Source organism: Fukomys damarensis, unplaced genomic scaffold (assembly GCF_012274545.1).
Source record: "Fukomys damarensis isolate Sample0158 unplaced genomic scaffold, DMR_v1.0_HiC HiC_scaffold_15, whole genome shotgun sequence".
NCBI lineage: Eukaryota > Metazoa > Chordata > Mammalia > Rodentia > Bathyergidae > Fukomys > Fukomys damarensis.
This window is the reverse complement of record NW_022900927.1, coordinates 61,256,732-61,269,893: the sequence shown is the minus strand read 5'-3', so window position 1 is coordinate 61,269,893 and position 13,162 is coordinate 61,256,732. Positions and strand designations below refer to the sequence as shown.

The window sequence follows — 13,162 nt, the reverse complement described above, 5'->3', positions numbered from 1 at the left end:
TCCTCCTCCTCCTCCTCCCCCGGGGGCTCCACGTCCATGGCCTCCTCCTCCGGGCACTCGGCCATTTCCGCCATGTCTGTGTCTAAGAAGCCAAACTCGCCTTAAACCAACGAGGAAGCACACGGCCGTGACAAGCGGGCTCACCCCACGGCCCACGCCTGACAAAAGCTCGCTCACGGGTGAGCGAAGCGGAGGAACCGGCCCCACCCAGGGGACAGAGACAAGGGACCCCAGAAAGTGGCGAGCAGGACACAGCCGCCCGGACGCACGCGGGGGGACTCGCCGGGACAAGGGTGCTCCCGAGCACTGAGCTCAGGGCTTCCCTCAGAACGCCATCATCCACGACACGGAGACGACGGAAGTCCAAGGGCAGCCCGAGCAAGCCAGGCAGGCGGACGCCCTGCGGGGACACAGGCCGCGACCCCACAGCCGGCTGATGCAGGAAAAGCTGCCTCCAAAAAAGGCTTTTTCCTAAAGCGTGGGACTTTTATTTTACAGTTTTACTTGACGTTTGTGTATTGTCATCGTGGGAACCTGGTGTGCGTACACATCTTAATTCTTACTTTCCCGCTGCCCCATCTCTTAGTCCCCTTCCGTGTGTACAAGATCTATCTCTATTTCCTATTATCTACTTATACTTTGCTATTTATTTATATTTGAGCGTTTTTTTTTTTTTTTCCAAATACTGGGGCTCAAACTCAGGTTCTTGTGTTGGCCAGGTAGGCACAGCGCCTACTGAGCTACGTCCCTTTATAAGAACTTTGGGTTTCTTATATAAGACAGACCATGTGATATTTAAGCTCGTGTGTCTCATTTATTTCACTTAATGTTACAGTCTCAAAGTATAGCCATGTTGGGGCTGGGGATTTACTCAGTGGTTCCGCCACCTGCCTCGCAAGCACAAGGACCTGAGTTCGAGCCGTGGTACCAAAAAAAAAGGTTAATGCCTCAAGCTTGTCCTTCTTTATAGCACCACAGTACTCCACTGTGTGTAAATACCACATTTCTTTATCCATTCATCTGTTGGTAGACACACAGGTGACTTCTAAATTTTAGCTACTACTGGCTTTGCTGCTATGAACATGAGTATGCCTGTATAAGGAAAATAAACCTCTAAGAAGAGTTACACAAACTATATGTTTTTAAATTTTAAAAATATTTATATTTGTGCAGAATTGCCAAGTAAAGGTTTAAAAGACTCAAGAAAACAGTGCACACCAGGCCCAGAATATCCCAGTGGCTTCAGCCACCAGCTCAGCCGGGATCCAGGCCTCAGCCCTCTGGCACTCACCCCTCACATTTCTGTGCTGACTACGACCTCCAGCTCAGGGTTCAGGACAAGTAGTGGTAGCAGGAGGTAGCCTTCCCTCACTCTGATTTTATTTTATTAATTTTTGTTGAGACAGGGTTTTGCTATGTAGTTCAGGATGGCCTTGAACTCAACTACATAGCCCCAGCTGACCTTAAACTCCCTGCAACCCTCCTGCCTCAGCCTCCCAAGGGCTGGGATCACAGGCATGTGCTACTACGCCTGGCCAAAGACTCTTTTTGAATTTATACACCTCATGCAAGTATTCAAATTACCTTTTCATGGAGTTCTTTTTTTTTTGTTGGTACCAAGGATCGAACTCGGGTCCTTTCGCTTGAGAGGCAGGCCACCAAACTGCTGAGCTAAATCCCCAGCCCTGGAGTTGTTCTTTTTAATATTTATTATATCTATTTTCATGGACCTTTTTTTAAAAAAAACATTTTCCAGTTCATAATTAATCAAATAACTTTTAGTTATACTTTACTTTGTGTTTCATTAACCACTGTTCTCAGGTTTATTATTTTATTTTTTATACTTCCTTGGCATTTATTGGTTAATGCTCCTATGTACATCAAGAAGATGGATTTCTAGGTAATTAATCTACAGTTCAGATTTTTCTCACTAATCTTGCTGTCTTTAATTCATGACCACAGTTATCCAAGACGGTGAAAATCTAGTTTAGGAAAGTTTAAACTTACTTTCTCCATGCAGAATGCGTCCCATCTGCTCCTCCAGCGTTCTGTGGTCAAAGTGGAATGCTTCCAGTGTGGTCACCAGCAAGCTGTTCATGCCAGACACAGAGAGGCTCACTGTATCAGTGCCGCCCGACACTAGAACGGTTCTGACCAGCATGTTTTCCTTACTCCACCCTAACTTCACTAGTACTACGTAACTGACCGGAAACGGACAGGAGGAAGGACCGAGGCAGGCAGGAAACAGCGTTAGGGTCAGATGTTTGAAACAAAGCTAGAATAAACCCGTGCCCATACTTGACGCCCAGCTTCTGATGGATCTGCCCAGCCTGGAGGACGTGGATGAATCGCTTCAAGTAGTAGACATAGGCCGGCCAGGCGAGGTGTCTGCACACAGCTCCGATCGCTTCCGTGGCCGCGACGGTCATGTTTTCATGCTGCAAAGTGGAGGACAAGTTCAGCTGACAAATCACATGCGCCCCGTCATGCGCGGCAGGGGGCTCGGTCGGCAGCCACGGTCCCTACAGAAAGGGACCAAACGCGCCCCTCTCCTGGTTCGCCCCCCTGGATGGCGAGCGAGAGGCACCATGAACACGGCTGTGAAGGACACGCACGAGGCCCGGTCATGTAAACGTGGGGGCGACAGTGTCCACGATCAGACACCGAGCTTCTCAGCACTCAGCAGCGCGGTGCCTCGGGGGCATTTCCTGCAGGCAGTGTGGCTGATGACCAGGTACCAGGTCTGCCTGCACGCCTTACACCGGAAGCGCGGACCAAGTGTGCGAACTGTGGGTTGTGGACACCAGACAGCGGACGGGGACCCTGGGGAGAGGCAGCGCAGGCCGGGGCGGAACTGCCGCACTGCTGTGCGTGGAGGACCCGAGGCCACGGGGCAGAGGACCTGGCACAGAGCGCGAGCCCTGGCCTTCAGCTGGTGCAGACAGCACAGGCGAGCAAGGATGAGCAGGGAAAGGGCCACAAAGAGGGGCAGGTGCCAGCCATCACAGAGCACGGCAGGACGTGAACATCCGCCCATCAGCCAGAATGACGGACTCATGGCGTAAGGCATGAAGAGAGCCGGAAATCACAAATCCGGAGGCAAATGTTAAAGACCTTCCCTTACCGCTTTAAAAGATAACTGTATAAAGGCAAAATAACAACATACTCTACAGCTCAAAGCTAATGGAGAGGTTAAAAAAAAAACCCAACCAGAAGAAGGAACAAAAGGAAAAAGAAAACGAGGCAAGTAGAAAATAAGTAACTGGGTCATAGGTTAAACTGGACCAGATAAGCAAGCACATTAAATGTAAACAGAGACTCTGTCAGGTGGGACAGGAAGTGACAACCAGCTGAACGCTGCCCACACAAAACCACTTCCAATGCAAGGCAGGCACGGGACACCCTACCTTGCGCATTTTCTCGTCCAAAACTGGAGTCAAGGCGTAGGGCATGACGTAATTCTGCAGAGCCTTGGAGGACAGCACCACCGTGCCCTCCGTCAGCTGCTTCGCCAGTCTCTTCAGGGCTCTCGCTCTTCTGTGGATCTGTGAGCAGATCGAGTTCACACCAGGTCCCGAGGCCTCGCCCACGGCCAGGCCACCGGACACCGCCCTCCCGTAACACGACCCACAGCGTTTGTTAACAGAGCAGCCCGAAGCCTCCAAACTTTTCAGGAAACACAGGAAGGGGGCGCTACTTTCACCTGCCCCAGAAACCCCAGCCCCGGGCGGGGCCGACCGCGTTCTGTGGGTGTGACCGGGACTCCCAGCGCGTCTCTCCGAGGGTCGCAGGGCCTCCCACCTGGATGTGCTTCATGTTCTCGAAGAAGTCCATCTCCGGGTCCTGCCAGTGGGTGAGCTGCACCAGCTCTCTAAACTCCGGCCGCTCGGGGAAGGCGAGAATCAAGCAGGACAGAATCGTGGTATAATCCTGCTGAATACTCTGCACACGCCACGAGGAAGAGAAAAGTTCTGTTTTAGGAAGAATCTGCTTCCCACACGACAGTAAAACACTACAGAAACAACAAGCAAACCATCTCCCTGCACAAACACCAGTGAAACCACTTGTAAAGGCACTGCTCGCTCCTCCCGCTCCAGCCAGTTAGTTAGCGGGATCACGCCTGACTGCGTCGCTACATGGAAAGCGGCGAGGGAAACCACGGCAGAGCTCCCCGGGGCCGCAGTACCTCTGTGGGGCTCCGCAGCCCCCTCCGCAGCCTCTCCAGGAGGCAGAGGTGCACGACTTCCCGGTAGTCCTTCTCCGAGATGGCCAGGGCGGCCAGCTTCCGGACGACGCTGGTCAGGCACACGCTGGCGCTGTCGCTCAGGGACATGTCCCCTAACTGGAAGGGAGAGCACAGGCACGCCGTGCGGTAACCACACACACGGTGTCACCGCTCGGTGCAGAAGACCCTCCGGTAAAGGTCCCGCGACCACCGCGAAGCCACAGACGCCAACGGGGAGAGCCGTGAGGAGCGCAGGAGGGCGCTGGCTGAGAAGAAACCCCCGTCTCAGGAGGGACGGCCAAGTGTCCCTTTGATTAGCTTTACTTTCCAAAGCAGGCACGAGCCGAGGTTCACTGCAGCCAGCTCTCCAGACTGACCCCTGGGCCGCCTTGCTCACACGGCACAACCGCCCCGGCAGAGGGAGGCCGCCAACCGCACTCACGGATAGCGCTCAGCAAGGGCTCTGGACTGAATTCAGCTTAGCAGTTCACTGCCTAAAATTCAACGCTTACTTTTCACCACACCTTCAATAAAGAAGGCAAACTACCGGCACAACAACTTCCCAAGACTCCAGTAACACAGGAAATAACAAACGGGCCGTGTGAAATTAAAGTCTGCACAGCAAGGGAGATGACAGTGAAGGGACAGCCTACAGAATGGGAGAAGGTCTTCGCCAACTGTTCTTCCAACAGAGGATCAGTATCTACAATACATAAAGAACTCAGAACGCTCGACGGCCAGTAAGGTAGGAGAACGCCCACCTGGATGCAGACCAAAGCCACACCGAGATCCCACCTCCTCAGGCAGAACGGCCATGTCCAGAGTGAGAGAACAAGAAATGGTCACGGGCATGGAGGGAGACAGACGAGCCCTTCCCCACTGCTGGCGTGGAAGTCCTCAAAAATGAGAAGCAGAGCTGCCGTGGTACCTGCCTGTTCCCCACTCCTTGGCGGGCACCCCAGGAGCCAAAGCCAGCAAGCTGAAGGGCACCTGCATTCACTGTTTACTGCGGCACCCTATGCAGCAACAAGATATGGAACCAGCCTGGGTGTCCGTGAACACGAGGCGATGACATATCGTGGAGTATTACTCAGCCACAAAAAAGGCACCTTCGTCGGAAAAACGGATGGAGCTGGAGATCCATTTTGAGCAAAACAAAAACAAGCCAGACCCAGAAAGAGACCCTGAGTGTTTCCGCAAGGTGTGCCAGTGAAAGCGTGGAGAAAGGAGGGGAAACGTTTAATGTAGATGGAATGCAATTTTCAAACCTTGAGGCAGAATTACAACACCATGGAATGCAGCCTTTTAGCGTGGAGAGGCTGCACCCTGAGTGCATAAAGGGGACCAGGACCACTGCACCGAATTTCAGGCGATTTCCATCAGGTCCAAATGCAGCCCCAGCCAATGAGACCGCTTCTCGACCCTCCCTGCTAGCAGCCCCGTAACCTTAGGTTACTGTTTCTATGGCTTTCTCTTCTAATACACAACTTGATTTTTTTCAAAGTGGTTCTATACATAGTGTATTTGAAATAAATACGTGCTTTCCAAATCATGAGCACAGTGCTATCTCTGCCAAACAAAAATTCCACATCTAACAGGACTTTTACACTAAAGACCCTGGTTCCCCTCAACAGACAAATGAAGAAACGAGGCCAACGTATCAGGCGCCGTACAGTCAAAATAATACGGAACGACCCCCGCCCTGGGCTGCAGAGCTCACCTCCATGTTGTAGAAGCAGCTGTGCATGACTGCGACCAGGAAGCTGACGTCCACGGTCTGCATCTCTCTAACGTGATGCGCGATTGTCTGGAACTCAGTGAAGCGGACGTCAAAGTTGATGTCATCGAGGTGCCTCTGGTCAAAGGCGTTCAGCTAGGACAACGCCATTGAAATCACGTGAATGAAGGCGTACATGTCTTAAACAGAGAGGAGCGCACTTTCGAGGCCAAAGAGAAACGAGAATTCTTTCTTACCTTCGCAACGTCAGTAATGTATTTTAGTCCAGTTTCGAAATCGGACAGACCCTAAGAAGAAAGAACGGATTGTCTTTAGTGAATACCGTTTCTGCCTCCCCTCAGCTTCCTGTTCCCCCAAATTCACAGTGGTGAAGAGTCGTTCCAGCATCCTACACATCACTGTTATCTTTTAAAAACAGTGGTCTGGAGCCTGGTGTGGTGGCACATACTTGTAATCCCAGCCCAGGGGAGGCTGAGGCAGGAAGATTGCTGTGTTCAAGGCCAGTGTGGACGGCACAGCGAGATCCTCTCTCACCCCCCACCAAAAACAAAGCAAGGTGGTCCGGGGTGCGAATGCACATTACACACCTGGAAGACTGTACACAGCAACTGTCTTGACAGCTTGTTCTTAACGACCGAGAAGAGTCTGGCCAGGGGCTTGAGGAAGCTCGTGGGGTCCACACAGTGCCGCAGCAGGTTCTGCACCGTCACCAGGATATCGACTTCTGTGTCCTTGCCAAGAACAAGGGAATTGGTGTTTCAGTCATTTACGGAACGAGTCCATCTGTGCTATAATATAGCACAGCACGGAGTGAAAATCCTAATGAGAAACTTATTCCTAGTCTTGTACAAGTTTTCAGCATTTTGACATAAAACCCACAATACCATCTAACAGTTTCTTTAATTCTAATATGGAACATACATGGTTCTGAAACATAACGTCTTCAACGGTGCAGTCCAGGGCCGGCGAACCTATGTGCCAGGCCGCAGCAGGCTGTTTGCGTCTCTGAAAGCTCTGAAGGTTCTCCATCCCCACTCTAGTCAAAAAACAGCTAACAACAGCAATACAAAAACAGCTACCACTGCCGGGCATGGTGGTGCACGCCTGTAATCCCAGCACTCAGGAGGCTGAGGCAGGAGGATCGCTGTGAGTTCGAGGCCAGCCTGGGCTACATAGTGAGTTCCAGGTCAGTCTCAACTACATAGTGAGACCTTGTCTCAAAAAAACCAAAAAAACAAAAAGAAAAACAAATACAGCTACCAAAGTGGGTTTGCTGACAGAAAACAGACGCAGCAGCGCCCAGATTCATGGTCTTCCAGGCTGCAGAGTGCAGTGACCGAGGTGCAGCACTGCCACTGAGGCCCCCGTGTCCCCGAGCCCCGTGGATGTACCCCGGGGTCCGAGACTGCGCTCTTGGCTAAGCCTGCACGTCAGAGGCCTGATGTCGGTCAGCTCTGCTGTATGCGCAGTGCGCTCCCTGGGTTCCATCTGCATCCAGCTAAAGTCAGGAAGAAACTCCTGACGTGGACAGGAAGCTGAGCAAAGGAATGGGAGGGGTAACATGGCACTGCCGGGGCTGAGGACACAGCCTCGGGGCCTCCTGCCTGTCCGTTTGTTTCTGCCCCATTTCCCTCTATTTCAAGCTTTTTCTCCACACTGTCTTCCAGTCCTGGGGAGGCGCGCATCACAGAAGCTAACAACACAGCGCGGTCACGCTCCGTACCTGCGCCAGGCTGCCGTGGTGGAGGAAGGGAAGGAGGAGGGTGATGAGCACAGAGCTCTGCTGTTTGTCTTTCATCAGCTTGCTGAGCCTAGAGGAGGGGACAATGGGCGTGTGAGGAGGACACGTCAGGAGGACGTGGCAGGAGGACGCGTGAGGAGGACGCGTGAGGAGGACGCGTGAGGAGGACATGTCAGGAGGACCGTCAGGAGGATGCGGCAGGAGGACACGTCAGGAGGACACAGCAGTGCGAACAGCTTCTGGAGTCAACCGCTCGGAGAGAAGCACCAGTGACTAAGACGCGCCTGTGACACTCCCAGCCACGGTGGCTCTGTTTGGACCGAGGCCCTGGCTACGGGGCTCCCCTGCCTCACAGCATCTGCGCGCAGGCAGGTTACGGACCAGGGCTCTGACCCGGCAAGCCACGGTTTCCCATTTTACACGGAGTCACATCTTCAGTGCTAACACTTCAAGTTTCATGTCCGGAATTTCTAGTAAACTCCCTCACAACCCTGCGAGCACAATTACTGGCTTCATTTTGCCCAGAGGAAAACGAGACGTGGAGAAATCACTGCCTAATCCCCTCCCACCCTTCCATCTATCACACTGCCTGAGATGAAACGAGTCAGTGACTTTACAGTGACTTCCACTCTGCACGACCCAGACATGTAACAGTATAAACAAAACACCACAAAGACGTTTTCAGAAGATTCTCATGTACTTTTAAGTTTCTGATGGTGAAAGTAACATTAAAAAAAAAAAATCTAGGCCAGGCGTGGTGGCGCACACCTGTAATCCCAGCACTCGGGAGGCTGAGGCAGGAGGATCGCTGTGCGTTTGAGACCAGCCTGGGCTACATAGTGAGTTCCAGGTCAGTCTCAACTACATAGTGAGACCCTGTCTCAAAAAACCAAAAAAAAAAAAATCTAAGAACTAAGTCCAATTCCTGTCAAATTAAAATTCAAGACAGAATCATTTCTTACTGCCCTGGTCCCTTAGAGAAATCACAATTACATATGCCAAGGTTTACTGACAAACACACCCTTTAAAAATCCTTGCAAGATCTTCTTGATTATCAAAAACAAAACAATTTGTTCTTTTAAGGTGGTTATCTTTATTAAACTAAAAAACAAAACAAACAGGATGTGACTTCACAACACTCAAGGCTTAATTTAACAAAAGACACAAAGTCCGCATAAGCAGATCTGCTGTCTTTAGAATCATTCAGGGAAGGTGGAAGCCGTGAGACTGTGAAATGTTTAGCGGACGCCCTGGGCTCTGCGTTCACCCAAGGCGGGGGCACCTAAAGCACCGAAGGCTGTGTGGGATCGAGCCCTTGTGCACCCAGGTTCGCGGTCCCACTGCGCTGACCCGGCCCTACAGACAGTTCAGTTCCGCTTCCTCTCTCCCTCTCCTCACTGTGCTGACATTGGACCCAGGGCCTTGCACATGGTACTGGAAACCTTCTAAGCATCCTATCACCACATCCAAAGTGAGATAAAATTGTAAAAAGTTAACACCCCAAGACGGGGACGGTGCCCTTTCAGAACCAGTGTACTGACTTACTTTGAAAGAATGCCGAGTTCCTTGCTGACTTGCACTCTGTTCTTTTTCTTTTTCACCTTTTCTGCACTTATGGTAGTTTTGCTGAGGTACTGAAGAATTACGGGCACATGAGGTAGAATCAATCTTCCTCCCACAGTGATGGACTCTGAAACAGTGTTTAATGTTTTGATTTTTAAATTCTCTGAAAGCACAATTGTACGACATCTGGGTGACAGATAAAGCACTCAGCTATTAATAAAAACGTAGTATCCCAATGATGAATGTAACTGTACCGTATACCTAAAATAGACCAATAAACTCAGAGAATAAATAGATAAATAAACAGAAAATAGCTAAGATATTAAATAAAAATTTGACGTAAAAAGTTTAGTAAACTTTCAACTCTAAACATTAAATAATTTCTAACTCATAAGAGCTATCCTAGTGGTGAAACAGAAAAGGAACCTAAGAGACCCTGAACCCGCTTTCTGCTACCAGAAGGGACTGCTGGGAAAGTGGCAGGAAGCAGGCAGAGAGGAAAGAGGGGGATCGTCGGCCACTCCCTGGAAGGCACCGAGACCGCCGTCCTGCAGATGAGCTGCATTCCCATCTGTGAGAGAAACGCCCTTGCAGAAACCTTGCACGCCTTCTCCCAGAAGACGCAGATGAGCGCGGGGCCCGGGGACACCCGCAGCACACCCACCGGCTGTGTCCCCTGCAGGTCCCGCGAACACGCAGCCGGTCACCGGCAAGTTTGGCACCGTGTCTGAGGGCTCAGGGTCTGGAAGGTTCAGGAGGTCGTCGACCATGTCCATCACGATGCTGGCCGTGGCCTCGGAGAGCTTCTTCGCTGAGAGAACCGCAAAGACGTTGGTGAGGACGTCACATTCCGGGTGCCCTGGCTTCTGTTTCGCCAGAAGAGGGAAATATCTGCAAGAACAAAACCACTGTAACGATCGCCTCATTTCTCACTGTGTGTATTTCTAGTCACGTCCTGCCGTGTTTCACAGTTTAGTGAACGTACACGTGTGTGCACAAACACTGGCAAGATGACTTAAAAGAGGAGAGACCTGAAGCCTGCACGGGACTGATCTCAAACACCTCGGATGCTCTACTGCCCAGGTGCCGTACGTGTATTTCTTTCCGAACCCTTACATCGTGGCTATGACACTGTACCCAGCGTGGGTGACCGACTTGTCCCAAGCCAGAGCAATGCGTGGCAGGAGGTTTAAACAGCAGTCTAACTCCAGCCCCAGCCCTTTCGAAACACCAAAGTTAGGCATTTCATCATGAACTCTACTCACATAAAGACGGGCACCCCAGAGCCACCTGCTGTCTGAGCAGGAGCTGCACTGAGCCGGCGGGGAGGGGTGAGTGCACCCCAGAAACAAAGGGGACCTGGGTCGCAGACGCCCTCGCAGTGCAAGGATCTTCCCGTCAAGGCCAAGCTGACGGTCACCTTAGAGGGCAGCACAAAACTCTCAGATAACCTGACTTTTGCAACTGTCCTGATTGGTAAGAGCCCAGTCTGTTCACCCTCAGTGCAGCAGACAGCAAAGCTCCCAGGGCCACAGCCCCACCATCCCGTCAGGAAGTACAGCAGGGCAGGTCCCAGGCAAGACGGCCCACGCAGTCTCCCTGCTGCACAGGTGGGGAAACTGAGGCTGAGGCCTGGGGTGAGCGTACAGAACCCCAAGAGATCGGCCCGGAAGTATGCTCCATGGAGAATGGATGGAGCCACAGCCAGCGAGACTGGTTTGGTGCGGCCCATGGGGAGCACCGCACTCACGGAGCCCGGAGCCATGCAGGGCCCTGGCAGCCTGGCGGCCGGTGGCTGTTTATGCGACCCCATCCTGGACGGCGGCCATGCGGTCACACTGGCTGCCACCTCGAGCAAGACCATCTGTCCTTATCTGCGAGCTTAAAGTCACCGGGCATAGGGCGGCTCTACCTGTGCCTATTAAATGCCACTTAGCCACAGAGGGGCACCGGCTTAACACCGGACGTGTACTGCGAACCCAGAGCCCATGTCCACTGGAGCGCTGTCCCCCAGGCGGCCAGAGCACCTGCTTGCTCACGCGCACACAGTGACCTGTTCCAGGACAACTGGAGATGACTTTGAAAGGAAAAGAAGGCTCCATGGTCAGCGTCCTCAGCTGCCGTACGACCGCTGTCTCCCCAACCAAAACAATGAGCAGGAGCTCGTGGGACTGGGTGGGTGACGGCGGCACCGTGGGCCCGCAGCGGCAGTGTGGAGCCAGGGGACAAGGCTGAGCCTGTGCCGGTGTCCGGAGTTTGGGCCCCGCTCCTCAGGGCTCCTGGTGCAAATTTTCTTTTGGTAGAGGGATCCAACTTGGGTCCTTGCGTTTGCAAGGCAGGTGGCAGAACCACTGAGCTGAATCCACAGCCCTCTCCGCGCAAATGTTTCACAGCTGCAACACGATTGTCACACTCGCCTTTCAAACACTGCTTATAAACATTTGGTGATTGGACAAAGCACAAAAGTGGGAAGTAAGGGAGAGCCCTTCCTGTTAGTAAAATGGATTTTCTCAAAGACATGACTGAGAGGTCCCGAAGGCTAGTTAATGACGTGGGGAAAATACTTATGGTGAAAGAGACACAAAGTCAAAGCCTGGTTATAGTGCGACCCCGACTTTATAAAAATCAATGCCAGGGTCTTAATTAACAGCGTTGAATCAAGATGAAAACTGTTTCTGAGCACGAAGTATAAATCACGTCTTTCTAAGACGCAGCAGAACGCCAGGCAAACCCAGCTTCTCTCCGCGCAAGCGTGAAGCCCTGAGTCGCTACCTGGCGCTTCCCATCCCAGCCTCCCCACGAGGCCTACGTCATCCCCACATCTGAGAAGAGCACCCCATGGATCCCTACCCTCCAGGTCCCCAAATTCCAATCAGACGGCAAAACTGCAAAAAGGGACCTGCTGACCAGATGCCGCCCGTGGCTGCCACATTCTCCACCCCCGAGCCGCGCCTCCGCATTTCCGTTGGCTCTGCCGGGGCCGCGGGGCGCGCAGCATAGGAAGAGCCGGGGTGGCACAGCTGAGAAGAGGGAGCCCCGCCGCCTGGCAGGTGCACACAGGCCGCAGAGCTGCAACACCTCTCACCCCCGAGAGATGACCGCGGGGACGGGACGGGAGTCACTCCTGTGGGTGTACCGAAATCCCAGGGGACCCCAGAGGGCAAGGTGGGCGTTGTGCTGTTTTCCCGTTTCTGTGTTTTCAGACAGGGTCTCGCTGTGCCGTCCAGCCTGACCCCAAAGTCACTATGCAGCCCATGCTGACCTCAAACTCACGGTGATCCTCCTGCCTCAGCTTCCCAAGTGCGGAGGTACAGGCGTGCGCCACAACGCCCAGCTAGGTGTCATTAGAAAGAAAAAGTTTCTCATTTACCTCTAAATATTTCCACTCTCATTTCCTATTTACACACAAATGTGCACATGCCTGAACACATTTTTCCTGGACACATTATATGTATTACTTAGCATCTTTCATAGTTTGAGATTTTCCACGCTTTACTCAGCTGCCTTCCCTTCTTTTACTGCACCCACAGTGATGCACTTCATGGAAAGACCACACACTACGTCTTGTTCTGACCACATGCGCTCGAAATACAGCCCCACTGCAGAGTCCGGGGCAGCGGTGGTACCTTGCATTTCTGCTCCAGACGCTAATGAGCTTCAGCAGAGGAGTGGGCGAATACTGACTCTCACATCCAAGCCGGCAGATCTACGAGACAAAACAAAACATATGTCACAGGGGAAACAAAAACAAGCAACAGATTCAGCATGGGGGAGCACACCTGCAGTCCCAACGCTCGAGAGGCTGAGGCAGGAGGATCACCGTAAGTTTGAGGCCAGCATGGACTACACAGTGAGACTTTGCCTCAAAGAAACATAGCAAGCTGGGCGTGGTGGT

The 13,162-nt window shown here is 52.3% G+C and overlaps 1 protein-coding gene across 1 annotated transcript in view; it reads right to left on the bottom strand.

Moving 5' to 3' along the window:
* The window catches only part of Utp20 (UTP20 small subunit processome component), a 68,256-nt gene that overhangs the window by 14,004 nt on the left and 41,090 nt on the right, over positions 1–13,162 (bottom strand). Inside the window, exons 29-41 of the mRNA XM_033763501.1 lie at positions 12,894–12,973; positions 9,932–10,158; positions 9,250–9,394; positions 7,687–7,774; positions 6,551–6,694; positions 6,200–6,250; positions 5,946–6,098; positions 4,187–4,342; positions 3,802–3,942; positions 3,408–3,545; positions 2,299–2,438; positions 2,008–2,090; positions 1–82 (exon numbers count right to left, since the gene is read on the bottom strand). Coding sequence (XP_033619392.1) covers positions 1–82; positions 2,008–2,090; positions 2,299–2,438; positions 3,408–3,545; positions 3,802–3,942; positions 4,187–4,342; positions 5,946–6,098; positions 6,200–6,250; positions 6,551–6,694; positions 7,687–7,774; positions 9,250–9,394; positions 9,932–10,158; positions 12,894–12,973 — 1,628 coding nt within the window. The remainder of the gene's footprint in view (positions 83–2,007; positions 2,091–2,298; positions 2,439–3,407; positions 3,546–3,801; positions 3,943–4,186; positions 4,343–5,945; positions 6,099–6,199; positions 6,251–6,550; positions 6,695–7,686; positions 7,775–9,249; positions 9,395–9,931; positions 10,159–12,893; positions 12,974–13,162) is intronic.